This window comes from Diuraphis noxia, unplaced genomic scaffold (genome assembly GCF_037042655.1).
Source record: "Diuraphis noxia isolate RWA-SAM2 unplaced genomic scaffold, SU_Dnox_SAM2 contig0001, whole genome shotgun sequence".
Lineage (NCBI taxonomy): Eukaryota > Metazoa > Arthropoda > Insecta > Hemiptera > Aphididae > Diuraphis > Diuraphis noxia.
The window spans coordinates 75,385,938-75,409,245 of NW_028301711.1; the positions used below are offsets into that span (position 1 = coordinate 75,385,938).

General features: G+C 28.5%; 2 protein-coding genes across 4 annotated transcripts; one reads left to right on the forward strand and one right to left on the reverse strand.

The window, feature by feature from the left end:
- Nucleotides 1-12,237: 12,237 nt before the first annotated feature.
- On the forward strand, nucleotides 12,238-13,049 carry LOC107167080 (uncharacterized). Its single transcript, XM_015515974.2, has one exon. It carries the CDS (start codon nucleotides 12,238-12,240, stop codon nucleotides 13,021-13,023), a length of 786 nt encoding a protein of 261 aa, XP_015371460.1. The 3' UTR covers nucleotides 13,024-13,049.
- A 3,188-nt stretch (nucleotides 13,050-16,237) lies between these two features.
- Nucleotides 16,238-21,864, reverse strand: Oli (basic helix-loop-helix family member olig). Of its 3 annotated transcripts, none has more exons than XM_015515978.2 (5): nucleotides 21,559-21,864; nucleotides 21,284-21,370; nucleotides 19,824-20,024; nucleotides 17,954-18,236; nucleotides 16,238-17,785 (listed from the first exon to the last, which is right to left on the reverse strand). In XM_015515978.2, the coding sequence occupies exons 3-5, from the start codon at nucleotides 20,018-20,020 to the stop codon at nucleotides 17,675-17,677; spliced, it is 591 nt and encodes a 196-aa protein (XP_015371464.1). In that variant the 5' UTR covers nucleotides 20,021-20,024; nucleotides 21,284-21,370; nucleotides 21,559-21,864; the 3' UTR covers nucleotides 16,238-17,674. The 3 variants fall into 3 exon arrangements, with proteins under 3 accessions (XP_015371464.1, XP_015371465.1, XP_015371463.1); XM_015515979.2 differs by having other exon boundaries at nucleotides 21,284-21,399; XM_015515977.2 differs by lacking the exon at nucleotides 21,284-21,370 and having other exon boundaries at nucleotides 21,559-21,854.
- Between the last annotated feature and the right edge of the window lie 1,444 nt (nucleotides 21,865-23,308).

A 23,308-nucleotide genomic window follows, 5' to 3' on the forward strand; every position in this document is an offset into this window, starting at 1 on the left:
AGATCAACCTTCGAGTTACCGCCTGCTCTGCATGCTGGACACAACAGGAAAGTTATTCGAACGCATACTGTGCAACCGCATCGAGGAAGCCTTGGAAACAGAGCAAACCGGGCTAGCTAGCAACCAATACGGGTTCAGGAAGGACGGTCAACTATCGATGCAATAACTGGCTTAGTTCAGATATTCAAAATGAAATATTAGAAATAATGTCATTAAATGTACAGCGGGAACTTGTGAAATCGATAAAATCATCATAGTATTTCTCTATAATTGCTGATTCAACTACCTACTGATATTTCTTCTGCAGAACAATTTTCCTTATGTACTCGTTATGTTGATTCAAATTTTGAAGTTCATGAAGTATTTACTGATTTATATAATACACCAGATAGTAAAGCGTTAACATTTTTTGACACAATAAAAGATATTTTAATAAGATTTACTTTATCTACATTAAATTTAAGAGGTCATTGTTTTGATGGAGCTGCCAATATGTCTGGCGAATTGAATGTGGTCAAAAAATTAACTGAAGATATTCAACCCAAAAGTTGTTTTGTACACTGTAGTAATCATTCATTGGATTTAACATTACAAGAAGTTGCAAGAAAAAAAATTTCCATGTGTGATATTCTTACTATGGTCAGAGATGTGTCAAATGCTATTCTTGAAACTGCTAAGAGAAAAAGTATTTATGAAAATATAGTATTAGAGCCATGTTACCATCCTTCTAAATTGGATAGTTTAAGACAAGACCTACTTCCATTTTGTTCAACTAGATGGTTTGTAAGGGTTAAAAGTTTAATAAGATTTTTGGATAATTATAGTAGAGTTCAAAAAACATTAGATGAAATGCTTTTAGGAAGTGTTTGCGTAGCAGATGATAGAAAATCTACACTAAGAGGATATGTGAAAAATTTAAAAAATTTAAAACATTGTTTTTTTTTAGTATTGCAATACATATTTTTGGTCCAGTAGAACAATTAGCAAAAGTATTACAAAATCCTAAATGTTGTGCATCTGATTCTATTAAAGCTGCTGATACATTGAAGAAAACATTACTATCATTAAGAACTAATGAAAATTTTGAGAAAATATTAAATACCGTGAATTTACATGCTGAATTATGTGAATTCGAACCACTTGACGACAATAGGCGCATCCAAAAAACACCAAAACGACTTTAATACACAAATAACCTTTATATAAAATTATCACCAATATGTGAATTGAAAAAATATATGTTTGAAATAATTGACTATTTTATAAATGAAATTGATAGAAGTTTTAATCAACAAGGTCTAAAGAGTTTGGTAAAATAAGAAAACATACTTGTAGATCAAAAAACAAAAACTCACCAAGAATTTAATAATTGTTTAAATAATATGAATGAAGATTTTGATGTAAATATGCTTCATGCTTTCAATGTTAATTTTATGTTTCCATCTATAGTATCTACAACTACTATTTCAGATATTATTAATATTTTAAGAAATGAATACTCTAATGCAAAAGAAACTTTGTTTTTTGAAATCACCAAACTTATTAAATGAATTTTAACAATACCAGCATCTGCAGCGACGGCTGAACGTTCTTTTAGTGCATTGAGAAGATTAAAAACATATTTGAGGTCCACAATGACCCAAAAGAGATTAACTCATATGATGATTTTACATGTCCATAAGTCTATGACAGCAAAAATTGATTTGAAGTTAATTGCCAAAGAATTTGTTTCTAGAACTTCACAAAGAAAATCAACATTTGGAAATTTTTATTAATATTACAGATATTAATTTTCTTTACATATTTCTAAACATTGATTTTCTATGTAAATTGTATTTTATTTTTATTTTTATTTTTTCTTTATATATTGTTAATTTTAAATATCATTTCAGTTATTAAGTAAATAATAATATATGTTACTTGTTTTATTTCAATATATAAATGTATTTACTATTTATATTATATTACATTTTTTTTTACACGTTTATAATATAATTTTTATATTTATGTTGATTTCCTGTGTGGAGTTTATTTTATATTTTTTTTATTTATTTAATGTTATTTTTAAATAAAACTTTAGTTTTTAAGTAAATATGTTTTCTGTTTTGTTTCAATATATAAATGTATAAATATAATGTATTTATATTATACTATAATTTCTTTAATACATTAAATAATTCTTGTATCTTATATTATCATATACTGCCTTTATCAATAATAAATAAATATATATATATATATATATAAGAAGGTTTTCCGTAATAAAACACAAATAAAAATATTAGAGTAAATATGCTTTTTATATTTTGCCCCACTTCCTGAAAAATAGTTCCTGCGCCACTGACAGTGACTGCTTTTCTTTTTAAAGAGTTACTAATTTCTTGCCTATTAAGTACTTGTTCAGTTAATGGGGTTATTGCTACATCTACATGACTATTATGGATCAACTAACTTTCGTTGAATATTACTTTGTCATTTTCGTCTACTTTTAAAAAAGCCTTACATATTTTTGTCGTATAATTCCACCGTTCTTTGTTGAAGGCTAACTTTTTTGAAAACTAAATTTAAAACCTTTAATTATTCTAACACATTTGCCATTTTCATTAGATAATATATTTTGCAATTCACATTGATCCGTTCTAAAAACGTTTCTAAAAAATATTTGCAAAAATAATATCGTATAACGAGAATGAGTGTTGGAAATCAACTATAAACGTGACTCGATTACGTATATTATTTACTAAAACTGAGTCTGGCTTCGGTCTGGTTTGCATAAGGTATATCTTATCAGTACACAAAAGAGTATATTATCTAAATGGTTAGTCGTATAGATAATATAATCGTATCAAATATCAAATACGAAAGTAATATCGTATAACAAAAGTCATAAATTACGACTTTGAAATTACAAACTTATTTTGATACATGATGTTTGAATATGTTTGGAATCACTCATATATTTATTACTTGACTAATGGGAGGCAACTAGTGCTAGACCCTTTTCGTTTATGATAACATTTAAGGTACGTCGGGAGGCAAATTCGTATAAAAACTATGGGCCTTATTGACTTCGAGAGGCAACTAGTGTGCACCCGTGTATTGTATGTAACCAAATATGACCCTGTTATTGTTATGATGTGTAACAATAAGGGGGGGCGTATATCGATTCCGCCGACTATTGTTTAAAATATTTACATATCGATTCCGCCGGCTACTGTTTATCCTCCCTTTGTATATGTATTTTAAAATATTTAGTATACCTAATATGTTTAAAACGTAATAATTTATTGTTTAATTCAAAACTAAAATGTATATATTCTAATTAATACGTGTATTACCAAATCGTCTTCCGATTGGAATTAATAATCAGCGGAATCGATATAAACCTTTTTCCTAAACAAGTAATTTTCGCGGAATCAATAATTCCTTGGTAACAAGAACTGGGAGAATGTAAACTCAACCAGAATATTGGTTAGATAAAAAAGTTTTAAATGAAAATATATTCTGTAAGCCCAATTTTTATTTTCTTACCTTCTTAGCACATTTCACAAATTTAATACACTATGTATAAAGTCAATAAAATTAGTCATATACTCGTATTAATAATTACAAAATATTTCTTTTCTATTGAGTAAATAAAAACGATCTGTATTATCCGTGTACATTTTTTTCAGTGTTGAATCCATAAAATTTTTCTGGGGGTGGGGCTCACTTTTTTTTCATTGGTGAATGGTGATACGTCATTTTAGTATTATGAATTATATCTATTAATAGGTAGTTATTCTTATTACAATTTATAATTTAGACATTTCAAATTTATATAAAACTACAAAACAAATTTTTTTTTTAAATTTTTAAATCAATCTAAGGTTGTCACACATTATTAATCGTATTACCTATTATTATTATTTATTGCAATTCAGAAATTATAAATATTTAAAAAGCTATAAAAAAAATTATTAATTTTTAAATTTTTAAATCAATCTTAGGTTAATCTAAGGTCGTCACATATTATAAATTGTATTATTATAATTTATTACGATTCAGAAATTATAAATATTGAAAAAATTACAAAATAAATTAGAAACCTATTAATTATTTATTTCTAAATTAGTATTGTGCATTTAATAATTAAGTTTGGGCCGCCGGCTATTCACTAGCATTTGGCCGAACAACTATACTTACTTAAAAATGTGGTGTTCAAATTTGAACGGGATGGGTGACACCAAATAAAAATATATATATAATAATACGTATTAAAATAATAAATAATAATATATTATAAAGCACTAGTGTGCGTACGTCGGTCGGTGAAGACGTCTCTTCCCGAACACGACTCAAAACAATAATAATAAGTAACAATGATGATAATAACAATGATAATAATGACAATTACCGGACGGCACATGCGCCGCGGCGGGGCAGTGTATCAGCGACGACGGTGATTGCTATCAGCGCTGCGGCTGCAACGATGTCGATGACACGCAGGTGAGTAGAGGGGAGCGGCGGCGACGATCAGCAACAACAACCGGGCAGCGTATACCAATTACGAGATTAGGATTAAGTAATAATTCGTACACTTCATACAATTTAAAAATCATTTAAAATTTAGGATTAGTAAATTGGGTCCCAGATGACCGTAACTCGATAAATTGAGTCCCAGGAAAAAACAGGTAGTAGGTAAGTTGAATACCGGGGAAAAATGATTGTAGGACGCGCTGTCCCGGCTACTAATAAAGAATATAAAAAATAAATTTTATAATTATTATTACAGTAGAGCCTCGATAGCCCGGACGAATTCAGATCGAGCATCGTCCGGATTATCAATTTTTCCGGATTACCGGAGGTTTTTCAAAATTAACTACTAAAATTACTAAGATTTTATTTTTAATTTCACTACTATTTCACTATTATACGTACCTACATACATGTATAAGTCTTCACTAGAAACATTAGGTAATAAAAATAACGAAATTGTATTTGAAGTCTAAAACGCAGATGACCTAACGAGGTCTTGATGCCAAACTGGCTGGATGCTGAACTGCCCCAATAAATTCCACGTGATTTGTACTATTTCGCCCATTTAGCTTATTCCGGCATCGTACATAACATATTAACCAACATTTTTTAACAAATTAAAGTTGAATTTTCTTCCGCTAGATAGTATGAGATAAACAGTTTGTTTTATTAAAATTATTTGGAAGTCCCATTTTTAAATTACATTTTGAATATAATATATGTTTTTATCTATTATTGAATTATTCGACACATATTAGAAACACTATATTTAATATTGGATATAGATACAGATAGTATTCTAAGTAATTTTGTACGTAAAATAATTTTTTGTCTTTTCAACTATACAATAAATTTTTAATATAAAATTTAATAATGTTTTTAATTCTCGGATGAGCCGTAGCGCCCCTTAAATGAGGTCGAGGTGCCCTCAGGGCACCGTGGTGCACAGGTTGGGAACCGCTGTTTTAGATCATCCCACAGATGTGATTTAAAAATGAGGTAGAATCATCAGACTAGTTATGAAAATGTTTTTAATAATTTAAACAGTATTAAATTTTTTTTGAAGTATAACAAATTATTTAATTATTATTTTATAATTATTTTATTTCTGCATTGTGAGCAATCAATTAATTTACAAGTTGCATGTGCAGCGTTCGTTGTAATGCATGAACTTCTGAAAATCAAAGAAAAAACAGGATTTGTTTTTTGAACAACAGTTCGACTAAAAGACGCTTTTAGAGATTAAAACTTTACATCGATAATGAAAATAGAGAAGCTAATTTGATAAATAGTATGCAGTTTAATAAACATAATTTCCATTTTAAAAATTTTACGAGAATGTCATCAACTGATTTTGAAAAAATTATTAATCTCATCGGACCAAAAATAATCAAGCAAGATACAAATATGCGTCCAGCTATTTCGGTAACAGTTAGGTTAGCTTTTACGCTGAGATTTCTTGCCACCGGAGATTCGTATAGCAGCTTGAAATATTTGTTTAGCATTTCAAAACAAATAATTTCATGTATAATTCCTGAAGTCTGCAAGGCACTTGTTGAAGTTTTAAAGGAATATGTAAAAGTAAGTAACACATCATAGGCAATAATGTCTTATGAATAATAAAACATTTTTATCAATAATAACATAACAATTTATTAGTCTGCATTCAAATTAAAATATAAAAACATACTTTTTCGTCAAAATTAAAATAAAAACAATAACTTTTCCATTAAAATAAAAATAAGTTGTTACCTAACCTAGGTATGTTGATTCTAAAGAAGAACCATCCGATGTCTCATATAAAATAGTGGTTTGTTGAATTAGATTGAGTTCAACTGAGTGTGATGTAAATGGTTGTGGCGAATTTTGATAAACTACATAGTAGTTTGACTAGAAGTGTGTGATGTTGGTGGTGCCGGTGGTGGATTACCATAATAAATGTTGGTAAAGATGAACTTTCATTCTCATCATATCTTCCAAGGCCTATGATATTACTAAGTATATTTGATGATACTATTGTGATTAAAGTAATTTATACATAACTTATTTACGTGGGACCATGTTATAAATTTTCAATCCTTAGCTATAAAAGTTGAACATTTTATACATTTTTAACTACAAAATAATTATTAAATTTTAAATTTCATCGTCAATATGATAAGTAAATTTTTTTACTTTTGACCCCCAAAGTACCAACTAGATTCACTTTCCTATCAGAAATGATACTATTGAAGAAAATCTAAGTACTTTTACTGTCCTAAAAGGTGACGACAGACACACACATACCATTGTAGCTACATCTGAGTTGGGTCCCAAATTTAAAATTGCTACACTAGTTGGGTCCTGAATTATTTTAGCTACAACATAAGTTCTTGAATATTTTTTGGTAAGTACTACACTGTACTAACATTTTCCTTCCCATTTTAACAGACTTAGGACTGTCTATAATCTATTTAGACCACAGGTATGGTTAAAAATGATTTTAACATGATGATATTTAATATAATAATAATAACAATGGCAATGATGCTTAAAGTTAGTTAGGTAGACATTTTAAATATTTAGTATGAACGTGAAAAGATGAAGGATATAAATATAATTATGAATTTATAATAAATTAATAATATACTGTATAATATAACAACACCACAAAGGGTTAAATAATTTTAAGATTATGTGGATGACAGCATTTGAGATGTTTAAATAATTAAATAACAGTATTAAGTTTTAATAGATTGCATACTCTTTAGTTCTGAATATAATATGTATAATGTATAATGTATAATGTATAGATTACCTATACATCATAAAAATAACGAGGGAAATTACTCAACAAGTGTATGCATTATATTATATATATTTTTATTAATCCTCTAAAGTCTAAAAATAAAAATTCTAAACACACTCTAGCTAATATAAGTTATAAATAATAAATTAGGTATATATTATATTATATAAAAATATAATCTTGACATAGGTAGTTAGGAAAACTTACATTTTCAGAACTTATTGTCGGCATAGGATCATAGGATCATCTCTATCGGCTAAAAAAGAATGCATGGCATCGAAACCAAACCATTTGGAGTGGTATAATATGTCGTTGGCATCTTTTAAAAATTATATTTGTATAAGTTTAATTAGTATAATAGTATAAGTACTTAATTTATAGATTTTCATTCAATTATTATTAATTATTAATTTTAAATTTTTACCTTTTCCAGTTTCATAGCTTTTTACTTTAGTTTTTACTCTTCGGTAGGAACCCTGTAAACTTAATATATTTTTTTTTAATTTCCTCAGCTGGTCTTTGCAAATTTTTGCCAAGTTACAACTAGCATCATGTTTTAAATTGTTTGAATTACATAACTCTTCTTGTAGCCTAAACTCTTCAATCAACTTCAGGCATTCTTTGCTATCCCACTCCATTTTAATTTACCAAAAATAATATATTTTATAAAATGTATAAAAAAATGTAATACAGCTTGTTTATATTATTTTTAATTTATATTTTAGTTATTAATTTATTTATTCATTCACTGATGCACGTTTGAATTAATATCCCGTCCAAACAGTTATGCGAATGCTCGCGGTATTCCTTGGAGCATGACAAAAATACCGACAGTGATCGGCTCGCCAATTCGCCATGCGAGTCTATTCGACCTATACGGCGAACGCTGACGAATACTTTCGAATGCTCGTGAATGTCGTCTACACGCTCGCATGAAGAGTTGCACATGCACGTGCGTGAGTATTTGCTAGTTTAGTTTTCTCGTGTATACACGCCTTTACAATGTCTGCCCGATGCGCGGTGGTGGACTTAGATCAATCCAGGAGCTATTTCTAAAAGCATCCTGTTTGAACATTTAGTTATTAAAAGAAAATTAATTTCATGTTTTGTCTTTCTTTTGTCACCATTTGTGTTGTTCGGATTCAATATTTCCCATAAGTAAATTTTCAGGAGGGAACAAAATAACAAAATTCTCAAATTTAAGCTAAATAAAGGTTAAATGTAATTTCACCACATAAAATTTACAAATATTATATATTTTATTACTATATAATTTGGTATCGGTAAATAAAAATAGAAAATTTCTTTGATTCATTCCAAAAATATTATAGTGACATCTTGAATGAAACTATTTTTGTTCAAGTTCACTTTTTCACAATGAACGCTCGTCATAGGGGAAAACACTAGAAATCTATTTCGTATTCCAAAAGTTAAACATTTTATTTTATGTTGTCAATGTCATGCTAATATTTATTAAATTATAAGATACTTGTTTACTATCGCCCCGGTAGTAGTTACACCGTATAACATTTATCGCATCTTTTTGTTAAAATAGATGAAAGTTTATTTGTGTGTAGAAACAATAATACTGGGTGTAATCTGCCACAGCAATTTATTTTTGCTTGAATACCTATGTCGGGAATTTGATAATCAGTGTATCTGATCAATCGACCAATAATATAAAGATATATGTATAAGACCTGCAGGCTTAATAATTTTGTCAGATTGTTGGAAAGCATACAATAATTTACAGCAAGCGGGATTCACACAAAATACAGTTAACTAGTTCATAAAGTTTTTTCAGGGAGGGACAAGACAAGTGCTTCGTCTTGTCAGTCCTCCAATTGGCGCCCATGAATTCTTGCCGTTGATGTTTCAGGCCATTCAAGTGCCGAAATGCATGTGCAGCGTTTCATTGATATCAATAATAATTTTGCTAGTCGCCGCTCTGATGACAAAAATCGGTGTATACCGGTATCGTATGATTTGCCTGATTGCACTGGCGTTATCTTTTAATGGTAACTTTACAATACATTTTACCGACACATCCCGTCTTATATTATTTTTAAAGTGCTCTACACAAAGTTTTTCTTCATTCGACCAATTTTCTTTTGATGTACATTCCTATATTTTCCAAAACATTTCAATTTGTTCCAATAAATTAATATCGTGTTCCATACATGTGAACATACAACTGTTTAATGCAATCTTTGCACCTTATGCATTTCCTTCTGCCACTATCCATCCCCACTTTTTTTCTTGTAGGCATAAACAAGACAGATTAACTTTAAAAATATTAGTACTCATAACCTCCCAATATGTGTCTGCTCCTATTAATATATCTATTTTTCCGCGCTGGTAGAAATACGGATCTGCTAGTGTGATATTTTTGGATACCAGATTGGCATACATGTTATACGATTACAATCATACATCTATACATACTGTTAGGTACTGATTGTAGAATTATTGTGTCGGTATTATCCATTAGGTGCCGACGTGAACAAGAGTGTTTCATTTTATAGTTATGAATAGTATATCGTATATTAAAAGTGAACGGGGTAAAGATAAATTAATATTAAAAGGGTATATTTATGGAACTGTTATGCTTATTTAGCAGAAAATATTACAAGAACAAACAATTCTGTCGAAGGTTGGCATAATAGTTTTTCATCTACATTAAATGCAATTCATCCTAGTATTTGGAAGTGTATTGAGGCGCTTAAAAAAGAAGAATCATTAAATAAAATCCATGCTGAACAGTTTATTGCTGGACATTCTATGGGCGTTAAAAGAAAATATAAAGACTTCGCTGAAAGGTTAAAAAATGTGTGTGATGACTATCATAATAGAATAACAGAAGATTACTTAAGAGGAATAGCCCATAATTTTCAGTTAAATGTTTGAATATTTATGTAGGCATAGTAATTTATTGTAATATTATTTTTCTTGGACAGTATGTAAATGTATTTGCATAACCTAATTTATAGTTTTTAATTAAATGAAAAATTATACTATTATGTTATTTACTCGTACTTATTAATACATTTTACTATAGCTACGATGAATTATTGTAAATTGGTGAATTGTAAATACGGTGAAATGTTGGCGGTGAATTATCACAAGGTGAATTGTCCGCGATCCCCAAATAATATGTCGACGTAATAGGTATAGGTACATCGCGTTTGTTATTGAACATTGCCTGGTATTTTCATAATCGAGGCGGCCATTCATATCAGTTGATTTGATATCTGAGTTATCTCGATTATTTATTTGTATGTTTTTACCCATTTTGATATTATTTATATGCAGCAGCGAATTATGCGATTTGCTGCATTCATTGCATCAACCTTTTTTATCTTTCAAATTTTGAACACTGTCTAGTTAATATGATACCAGTTGTATTGTGATATATCGTTAGGTATTCAATCTATATGCAATATGCCTAATGCCTATTATAATATAATTGTAATTTATAAAAGCGAAAAAACCCAATCCCCACCGGCCACCGACTCGTTCATTTGTATCCTGTTAATTACAACTATTTATTGTAAGATAATAAAAATTATCCACAGTTTACTAATTTGATAATATTCAAACATAACATTCTATGCTCGCGTATTTATTTTATGATACTATAATAATCGTGTGGTACCTACCTAAAATCGTAGAATACAACATGTATTATCATAGAATTTTTGAAAATATATTGTTTATTTAAGTAGATATTAATTTATAAATCTTGGTTTAAATAGGAATATTATTATAATGTATACATTCTAAAATATATAAAACGCTAGTCTACAATAAATTTGTATAATATTAGTGCATCACATAAAAGTAGTCCAAAAATGTGTATCGACTTTAAAATGCTGCTATATATATATACCTAGTTATTATTTGTTTCGTTTAGATGAACAGTTTTCCGAAGCTGTTTTTCCCAATCAATTTTTCCTAATTAGTTTAGCTATTTTTTATTTTTTTATTCTACGTACTTGAATTGTTCTCATAAATAAGTAATTCTTATAATTATATTTCTTTTTTTATTGGAACTCGTTAAAAAAAAAGTAGAAAGTTGGTTCTTAACAAAATAGCCATATAATTCATTATGAACTATTTTTTTTCGAATCCAAAAACGTTATTTACATTTAATTTTATTAAATTTCGTTTTTTTATAATCAATACAAAGAATATAAAAAAATAGTATTACGAAAAGGTCTTTCCATCCCCCGTTTTTGACTTGTAAATAAATTATAATTATCTATATAATATTATGTATTAGTTGTATAATAATAGCGCGTAAGAAGCTTTATATTGTTTTTAAAATGATTAATATATTTTTCTAAGTAATGTTTATTTTTGATAAGTCTTGTGTAAATTCTTACTAAAAGATTGTTAGCACTTAATTTAAGCTTTGTTATCTTAGTACGTTAAGTTTAGAGAATGGTTTTATTTAACTATATATTTTACTTCAGCATATTTTATACTAAGAAGTGAATTTAGTTGGTACCTAGTTGGGTAGTCAAAAGTTAAAAATTTCAAGTAGTTTTCAAAAGCTTAAGAAAAAGCTAAAATTTTAAATAGTTTAACTGGAAATTCAAAAATATTTAGATAGATAGGTACCATATAATCTAGATGTATGCAGGTATTAGTAGTAGGAACGGCAACTTACTATAATCTGCAACTATATAGTCTACAATTTGATATATTATCTAATAATATATTATTTTTATCGAGAAGCATTATCTTAGCAACGTTGTATTGTTACAACAAAGGAAAAAATACACAGATTTTTACTTCAATTTTAATATTCGAGAAAATAACTACCTAATAGAAAATCGCGTAAATAGAAAAACAGACAAAATTTGACCATATAACACTAAATTCCAAGACCAACTACACTATTATACACAATACACACGACCGAAACGATGAGCAAAAACGGTGTTGATGTGTGCATATCAGCCCAATGCTGTTGCAAACTGATAACGAAAGTCCCGGAAAAACCAGCACCCGTACCAGTTGTGAAACCACGAAATGCTTGCAGTGAACGTGCGAAAAAACCAGAAATGAGTTTATGCGATTTTTTAAAATCACAGCCTTTGCCGGACTGGATAAAAGCCCTGCAGGATAATAGTGGTAGGGCGACAAATTCAAAAGACAAGCAGTGTGGCTCGGTAAGGTCTGTTGCAGCACCAGCTCCAGTAAATCGTATTTGTAGTGAACCCACTGATCTCAGAGCTAAGCATTCTCAAAACCATCAACAGGATATTCACCAGAGTTCGAACCAACTCCCGTCCGCCGTCCATGAAGATCGTAATATGTCACAGATCATCATCAATATCGGGACGATGATAACTAACAGAGTCTGTAAGCAGAACTCATATCAGCAGACCGATCCGGAAGTCCAGACTTCCGTCGGTCCGCCAACCAAACGTCCGACTTCTGCCTGTCCACCAGTTGAATGTCCAACATCCATCTGTCCTAAAGCCGAAAAATCGACCACTGACTCACCGCCGGCTGAACATCCAACTGCTGTCATTCCCCCCAAAGTCCAACCACTTGTGATTGGATCTATTCCGGTATCACAGGACCATTCCTGTCGATACCAGGGCAACCCATCGTCAGCTATTTCGAGCACGGAACAGAAACCCTTTTCCGAACCCAAAATTAAGTCTAAGATGAACTGTTGTTGTACTTGTCACTCGAACGTATAACCTCCATAGAACAATATAACTGACGATACAATTATTTTACGTTTTTAACCAAATAAAAATAATACAGTCCCAATACGTACAGTCGATATCCAATCTGATGTATCATTGATCCACAAGTCTGAGGACAAGTGAAAAAACATAAATATAACATTCAGTTAAAATTATAATATAATAGATATTTAATTTTATAGAACATGATAATAATTTTAAATTTTACGTAATATTGTCACGTACTCACGTCTGACAATGGGATTGTAATGGACAATGGTCTTACCTATATAACTTATACTTTTTTTCTTCTTTTACGTTTCTCGGCACAATAGCTAAAGTTCAAAATTTTTGACAATATGATAAACACGAATCTTAATGGAGTGTCGTGAAATGTTATCAGTTTATCACTAAATTAGGAAACGCTGTATCCAAGGATGCGCAATTGACACGGCATTTCGTCGACGAAACCAATATCAATGACCCATAAAGCATATTATTTGTGAGCTTGCAATTTAAAAATTAAAACTTATTATTTACCAACTTTTACTTTTTTATATTAGGTAGGTAATGTTATAACAAAAATTTTCGATCTAGCAATAATTTTTACTTATGTTGTATGGATAAAATTATCGTACAATAAAAAAATAAATAATTTAAAAAATATCTTAAAGAAGATTATTGAAATTCGGAATTCTGTATAAATTTATTAAATTTGTTTTTATTTTTATGATAATTATATTTTATATAGGTACTTATAATTTGATACAATTTGATTTGCATAAAATTGTAAGTTTATCAAGACTATTTATTTCAACAATCTAAATTTTAAGAAATTTATTTGGTACCAATTAAAATGCATGCTTCGATGGTAGTGGATATATGAAAAACAGAGACTGGTACTACTTAAGATTTTTAGAATATTTGATGTAAAGTTTCTTGTTCTGGTTCCGATTTAAGATACTATATCGTCTAGCTATATCTCTAGATAAAACATAAAAGTGATAGTAACAGTACAGTTGAATATGTAGGTACAGCGCTTATATGCATTTATAATAACCAATAAATTTGGTACAATTGTCAAACACTCAATTTGATAATATATAGGTAACTAGGTAACATGAAGAATATTACATAATAATATATTCAAGATAATTACATCACATGTAAAAATAGGTACATATCTATTAAGTAAAATTAAATAAAGATAATATGAAGGGTGAAAATTAATTTTAAAACAATATGTCACAATATTTCCTATTATCATTTTATTAGTAACTTTATTTAGTAATAAATAGTATGGTAGGTAATTCGCCCATTTTATAATATTTACAATATTATGTTTATCTAATTTTTTCATTTCTAATTCCGTAATTTATAGCCGATTAATTATCTCAATAGGTAATAAATAATTTAACTGAGAAATATTTTTTGATTTTTAAATAAGAAGAATTATATTTTATACATAAATTCATATATTATTGCAAGCTTAGGCTAAAAAATAATTTTTACTGGGTATCTACTTAAAATTTTATATTCACATTAAAAAAATATTTATACTATAAATTATAAATAAATAACATCCCAAAATAAATTAAAATACGTCTAATGAATGTATGATCGTTGAACTAAATTAGATTTGAGTAAAATCTAAAAGTAAGAAGTAGGTAGGTAGGCATAATCACATAGATATGACATTTCTAAGTTATAATATTAACAACCAACTTTTTTTTTCACAGTATGTATACATATTTATGTACATTTTTATCGAAGTAATAAAACTATTACATTTATTTATATTTTTAAATTCTGCAAATAAGTAACACAGTATTTTTTTATTAAAAAACGGAAAACATATAAAAATGTATTTAAAAAACACTTGTTTTTGAAAAAAAATATTAAAAGACATAATGAATGTTATTATTTATATTACTATATTTTTCTGTTAAATAACTCTGTAACAGTTCAACAGGTGTATGCTATACCTATATCTAACCAAACACAAAACATATGACATAACTTGAATAAAAAGTAATATTAAACCATAGTGAGACTCCATACATTATAGATATTTATGTAAATTGTAGATGTTCTATGAATTGTAAACACTAACTTTAGTCAATTTAATGAACCATTTATCAAGGAGACTATTATAAGTAGTTACTATACACAAAAATACAGTAAACTTTTTAAAACTTAATTTACTTTGATTGGATGAATTTTAGTATAAAAAAAAATTTAATTCACTAATGAGATTAATGTACAGTGTACTACATATTTAAATTTTAATATTTGTCATACATTTTTGAATTTTTCAAATCGCTAAAAATATCTTTATCTCAGTTTGCATATATTTTTTTGTTTAAAAGACAGCCTTTTAGATTGATGATGATAATAATTATTATCATCAATAAATATAGTATAATATAATATTAAAACCTTTTATAACTGTATATCACTAGATTATTACTTTATTAATAAAGTAGGTAGGTACCTATTACCGGTAGGTGCCTATATCATATCATAATGAACAGTTTTAGTAAAATATTATTAAGCACCTAATTAGTAATTACTTTATAATAACATATTTATTTCTACAAAAATCAAGACAATTTATTAAAAAATTTAATATTAAACTCTAACAATATGAAATGGTTTTTATCATAATTTAGTATTTTTGGTTTAGTTTTCAAAAATAGTTATATCTAGAGCGCAGATTTCTACTCATTAAAATGTGACAAAACCATTCAAAAATCAAAATCATAAAATTATGCTACATAATATATCCAATAAAAAAGACTTTAAATGTGCAGTATGGTAAAAAGTTCATAATATTATTAAAGAGCTTTAAATTAATGACTAAAAAATAATTTAAAACAAATTTAAAAACTTGTAAATTTAATATAATTATTGGTAGGTATATCTATCTAATTAATAAACAAAAATTTAGAAATTTATAATTTAATATTGTTAAAAAAAATTATCAATTTGTGTCCTCAAAATGTACCTATTATTAAATAATAAATTGTATGCTTTATTAAATATAATTTTCTATAATTTTATTTACCCAAACATAAATTTCAATACCTATGCATTGCTAACCTATGTTAGTTGTTGAATAATAAATTATGAGATTATATTATAGAAAAACAATTAATTAAAGTTACGGTTTACATAGTAACCAAGCTTATACATATAGGATCTACAGAGCATAAAAAAGACTATAATAAGCTCCAAGTTTTTATTTATTGTTTTATATACATTTTACAAAAAAGTTAGTAAAAGTAAACAGTTAAAAGTAAATTCATTTAAAATTTTTAATTTTTTTGTTTTTCAAACTGAAGTAAATAGGTACTTAATATTATTTATTAATGATATCTAACAAATAAAAATCTTAATGACAGCAAATATTGTCTTTCGTATTGTGTATAAATGTGATTTCTTAATTTATTATGAATCATAATTTTTTTTTTCAGTTAATATTTTGTAGGTATTAACCATTTATTCTTATCAATTAATTAATTTTTTTTAAATATTTGGTTTTTTAACACATAATAATTTTTTATTGTATATTTTTGAATTTTTAGGAGCATACCTATTTAACAACAATTTTTGCATCAAAATTCGTGCCCTATTTAAGATTGCAGTCTATAATTAAACAGAGTATCGACCAAGTTATTTTTATCGTAAAACAGTTTTTACAAACAATTTTTATTACCTAATGGGAAAATTGTGTCGTTAAAAAGTATCCATGGTTAAAGTAACAAAATCATCGAACGCATATAACTCCAACATGAGACAAATGTATTTTTATTGTAGGTATACAATAATTGATAAAATAGTATTATGTTTAAGAATTGGATATGATAAGGATTAAAAAATACATGTTTTAATTATTTCTAGTAATTACAACATGAGTCTAATCAGTAATTGTATTAAAATGTATCAATATAATTATGAAATATTCAAATAATAAATTATAGTATTAATATTTATTATATTTTAAGTGACTAGATTTTCCTATCTATAAACTAAATAATAGTTTATCGTATGCATGGCAGTACGCATAGCTAAATTAATACATATTATAAAGTAAAAACTATTTAGATAAATGCTTATTCAAATAAAATACATTTTTAACTTAATAAGCCATCAATCATTATTTACACAAATTTGTTTGTACCTGCCATTATAAGTAAAGAAAACGCAAGCAATAATTACAATTAATTGATAATGTGTTTATAGTGTGGAAAATATTCTCTATATTATAATTATTCATTGAAAAGGGACTAAAAATTATTAGTCTGAACACAAAATCATTATGCTTAATATAAGTATTTTATGTTACAAAGATGTGCATTCATGTACAAAATATTATGCTTTTTAAAGTCCGTCTACTTTATACAGACATATCGAAAATATAAAATAAATTTTTATTATAACAACTATGATGGTATAATAATATAATATATAATATTGTTATTGTGTGTGTAATGTTTATAATATAATATGTATTAATAATAATGTATGAAAATCACATTATAAAACTCAACGACATGTTATTCACTTAAAAGTGTTAGCAGTCCAATCATTTATATTTATTAGGTACATATTATTATATCATTATATATTTTGTTATAAAAGCGGTCATCGGCGTAACATATTAAGACTGTGGAGAATCTGGCGAAGCGTTGGGTGAAGCCAATGAAGGTTTAATGGGATACATCGAAGCTTGTAGATCAAAACCTGGTGGCATTGTCATTGTTCCTTGAGCCTAGAAATAAGAATAAGGAAATAAAAATGAAACTGAATCATAAAAATCAAAACGACAAGGAAAGTTGTACGTTGCAGGTAATTTAAAATAATAAACAGGTGAACGATTTACAATGATATTGTTCTTAGGTAAAATTTGTTCTAGGTGCCTTCTCAGGCATAATTTTACCTGTATGTAAGTGATCAGTCTTCTTAATTCTTCTAGAGCGTTTGCTTGCATTAAAATGTAATTTTTCGCCAATAAAAGCGTAGCGATTTTCGACAATTTCCTGACGGATGGTGAATGAGCATATGGTATGACGCTTCTGAGTTCGTCTAGCGCATCGTTCAAGTCATGCATCCTTCTCCTTTCCCGAGCATTGATATTTAATCGGACGGACTTACCTTGCTTGGACTTGGACTTGCCTCCCACACCGGACATTGCCGAAGTGCCTTGACCATTGTTAGGTATTCTAAGTATAAAAAACAAAAAAAGACTAGTGTCAAATAGTAAACATATGAGTAAGCTTAAGTGGTGTATATTTGTATATTAACAGCACTTTGGGAGATCTCATCAGTTTAGGTAGTCATTTTCGCTTGCTCTACAATGTTACGCATAATCATAGAATTCGTAAAAAGTGCAATGAATCCTCACAGCATTTTTCACAGGTATACATTTTTTTGACCATTGTTGAAAATGTTTTTATTTTAAGCTTATTAATAACAACACCCAGTTATAATGTAAACATTTTCATTACATTATTCTTTACATTACAGTTATTCAATAATCGGTTTCGGATGTACTCTTACCCTTTTACCATTAATAATTTTTTGTAAATTCATGTTTTTTGATGAAATTGAAAATAATTACATGTACGGATGTATAAGATAAGAAATCGAAAAATTTATTTTTAGCAAAACAAAAAAAAAATAATAATAATAATAAGTACTACTTGATTTAAAACGGATTATTATTTACTGAATAAATTACTAAAGTAATTTTTTTATGGCCTAATAAAAGCTAAATGTACAAATTAACACCTTTTGAAAAACGTTATAGTTATACGCCACACAGTAATGTATTAATTTCTAGTTAACTTAGGATGACAAATGACCATACGTCCATACGTCTAGCTGTTTTATACAGGATTGTCCTTGAATTTGGCTTTGTGTTCTGTTGTCATGACAAACTTCTCTAGGACGCTTTTTGTCCAGTGATTTCAAGTCTGTCCCATATTAATCCCGTTTTTTGCCTTACACATACTGTTAATTTTTAAATTCATTTTATTAAAAAATAGTTTTTTACATTATTTTTGTACGGTATAATTTAATCGAATAATATAAGAACCTATATATTTTCAGATGTGTATTTTATTTTTGTATTTTTGTTGTTACCATAATTTTATTATTGTTACATCACAATGTTGTCGTCGACGTAAACCGTATGTATAATAGTATATTTACTATATAATAAATATACGCGATGAAAAATCAAAAAAATTAACAATAATAATAATATATACTTATTATATTATGACATTATTATATATTTTTGTTCTGTATTTTATTATTTTAAAAATGGTCACACTAAGTTAAGCTGATAATATCTCCCTGTAAAAAAGGTGCTGTGAACATGCAAATTTATTCTACATACTTATTTATTTTTATTACAATACTAAAATCCTAAATGGACAAAAAAAGCAAGTTCTCGTACTAGACATAAGAAGCAAAGATCACCCATATGCCTTCATTTCTACTCGAATAAAACGAATTCACACTATAACATTTATTATATTTTTTGAAAAGATATTCTTAAAGGTAGATACTTAGTTAAGGTTTTGTCATAAAAATATAATTATATTTTGTATTACAGTAGATACAGAAAGTAATGCATATCTACATGTAAACATTTACAGGAAATTAGATAGGTACTGATGATTTTTCCTGTATAAAATTACATAATATTATAATGTATCCAACTCGGTATCCAATGTATCCATTCGTCAGATACGTTTGGCGTGAAACTTAATAAACAGCTCATAAGTACGGCTTTTGTTTACCTATTATCAGAACCATTATTGAATTGTTGACAAGCTGGACCTGGGCTATTTTCATCGGAGGCTACGGAGGATGGTTGCGGGAAATAATATCCTCCCAGTCCAACAGCACTCAGAGGAGTCCGTCGACCGGGTACTTGGTTAGATTCGCATGCGAAATATGTGCCATTGGTTTCCAAAGAACTAGACGTAAAATCCATAGTCCTAAAAAATAAAAATAAAATAATTTCTCAAAATATTGCATAAACTTGACTGAAACTATACGTTTTAATTTCTACCGATATTAATGTAAGCCTGTAGTCTGACGCATAATATAAATGTTGTGATTGAGACACTCTAAAAACGTCAATTGAATCAGCATATCGTAATAATAAGAATTTATTGCATATTCAAATAAATGTATCATAATGAATAATATATATGCATTTAATTATTAATAAATAACTAGATACTATATATTCCAATTAGAGAATAAGATAATACATATAATTGGTATATATTAAGTACAATATGTAAATTGATGTCACAAATCGGAGTGTTAGGATAGGTAAGAATACCAATTATCACAATGTACTATTATTGAAAACAATTATATCCAATTTAAAATTCAAATCAAAATTATTTCAAAATAATTTATTTATGCATATAATATATTATAATTATGTAGCTTATAGATACATAATAATTAAAGACAGTGGCGCATCCAATGGGGGGAGGGGGGGAGCTTCAGGGCCCAAAAAATTGTTTTTTCATTAAATTATATATTATTATAGCAAATAATAAATTTATTTAGAAATAATAAGAATGTTTTTTTTTTTTAATGTGTATAATAAAATACTCTGTAGAATTTTAAATTTGAAGTTTGAATGGAGACAAAAATTCTAAATAAAAAAATTATGATTAGTTAATTACAATTCCATTTGTCAACAAATGATTTTAGCTCAGTAGGTATTATGTGTATAATATATCAAATACTTATTCATATATATAGCGGATCAAAATGAAAAAATAATATTTTTATTAAAGGTTTTCGATTTCTAATCAAACTATACCTATATTGAACTAATACAGCATACATGTCTGTTTACATATAAATAAACACATATATGTATACAATATATATTATATGCATATTGCATATTATTATAGATGATATATAAATGAGTTTAAATGCTATTAGAGCACATCGTATACATGCAAAATTCATTATTTATTATAGGCTCACAATCTCAATTAAAAAAAAAGTTTTTTAACTGTATAATATATAATACAGTTGGAGTACAGTTAAGTGGGAATCAAATACAATGACCTTCCAGTGCTATAATGGTGCTATATAGTTCAATGTATAGTATATAAATATAAGTAAGTATATACGAAAATCCAACGCAACGCAGCGTCATTTTAAATATGTTAGATAGCAACAATTTATGTTTTCAATGATATTAAAACTATAAAATTCTTACAGAATCCACGTGAAACAGCTTTTTCATTTGTTGACAAACGGTAGTTGTGATGGCAGCGGCAGAGAGGCTACAGCAGAAAGGATATCCCTGTACAAACACGTAGTATATTGTATATACTATGTATCAAAACAACAATCATGACAGTAAACAATATATTGACCCGGTACCATATAATATATATAATATATACGACGATGATTGATGATTAGAATATATTATATATTATTATGTTGAATTAAAACTAGTGTCAAATATTATTCAAACAGTCTACGTACCTCGTATATGATATGCAACGACAGATATAATTAATATTCACGCGCGCTCGTCGTTGTACGATGTTTGGAGCGGACCGGCGGCGGCGATGACGACGTCTCTTCCGACTGTGATCCCGCGGTGGCGGTGATGGTGAGATGAAACGGGATAAAGCGCGCACCCCGTGTGTATGTGTGTGAGCGTGTATGCGTGCGCGCGCGTGTGTGTGAGCGTGCGTAATGTTTTGGGACTCGCGTAAAAGTCGATAACTGATGTCGTGGACCACCACCGCACCGCGACTGCACCGCACCGCGACGACCGAAAACTCGTTTGGTTCTGCGAGTTCGGAAAACCGTATAAAGCGCGACGGTGGCGGCGGTGGCGGCGGCGATAAAGCCCTCGCAGTCGACTAGTCCCGTCTATCCACCCTCTCCGGCGCCATCCGCCACCCTTATAGCCATCGCCACGGCCAACGACTCGGTCACCCCGCACAATCGCTCGGCGGCGAGCTAGTAATCAGAAATCCGTGATTTTCAAAGGGATGACAGATGGTGCTGCGGCAGCGGAGGGGAGATCCCGGACGGCTCGGTGGCGACGAGCGTCGTTACCGTGGTAACCCCGCCGTGCCCGGCGCACGAGTTATCGACACCCTTTTTTTGGCGGCTTTTATTGTGAGGCTTTTGCTAACAGTGCCATCGCCGCCGCCACTACCGTTATATAATAATACATTACATGCACTCGTCCGCCCACTCGACTATCACCCACCCACCAGCCCCTCGAGTAAACAGGACCAAGGCTGAGCTGCTGCACTGACGGAGCACCACCACCGATCACCTTTATATTTATTATTATTATTATTTTTATTTTTTGTTTCGTTTTGTTTTTCGTTCCCTTCTGCACTACCGAAGTTACACCATTATCATTATTTTTCAGCTAGGACTTAGCGTAACGTGATAAAACACGCACATCAATCTGCAATCGTTGTTAATGTATATTTTGTAAACATATAATAAGTGTATTTATATTTACATATTTAATGTATTATACATAGTTAACTGTTTAAATAAGGCTGTATAGATTTTGTATAATTTTTTTTTGATTTTGTTAATAATTTTCAATATTTGTTTGATATATACCTAATAAATTTTAATATACTACATTTTTACTACAATTTATTAGTTATAGATCAGAAGTAATGGCCACATCTAATTCAGCATCAGCATACCATTGCCAATTAATTTAATTTAATGAATATTTATAAAAATGTATTTATTCATCATTGTGATACCTTAAAGTGTTAAAATTTTTAGTTATTTCATACATTTACAAAATACGCATAAGATATAATTTATAAAATTCATAAGTTGTAGGTTATACGGTTATAACATTCCAAACATAAAATAACGTAAAGTAAAATAATATATATTTTTTTTTTTATCAGAAACTGAATTATATAATTATTTTATATAATTTATATCTATTAGTAGATATGGATTATTCTGTAGCATGTACCCATGGGCCACGGCAGGTTTTCTGCGCTAATTCGTCATTAAATGATATTATTTTAACCTATATCTATAGGGTATAGTAGATATGCACGAATTCGAGGACCCATTTACCTTATAAACATCTCGAATAGGTATAATTAACTCCACAGTTATTATTAAACAGCAATTATATTATTATTTCCATTTTATTTCCTCTCCGATCAAAGCCCGTTGTATTATTGTATTATAATTTACTACAGGTCCGTAGGTGACTGTACACAAATAC

What these genes read in the sequence shown, in the direction of transcription:
- LOC107167080 (XM_015515974.2), top strand. Translation starts at nt 12,238, where the DNA reads ATGAGCAAAAACGGTGTTGATGTGTGCATATCAGCCCAATGCTGTTGC.
- Oli (XM_015515978.2), bottom strand. Translation starts at nt 20,020, where the DNA reads ATGGATTTTACGTCTAGTTCTTTGGAAACCAATGGCACATATTTCGCA. An exon ending in AATAATGGTTCTGATAATAG is followed by an intron (nt 18,237 to 19,823) that starts GTAAACAAAAGC and finishes TTTTATACTTAG; the next exon opens with AATACCTAACAATGGTCAAG. An exon ending in GACTGATCACTTACATACAG is followed by an intron (nt 17,786 to 17,953) that starts GTAAAATTATGC and finishes TCTTATTTCTAG; the next exon opens with GCTCAAGGAACAATGACAAT.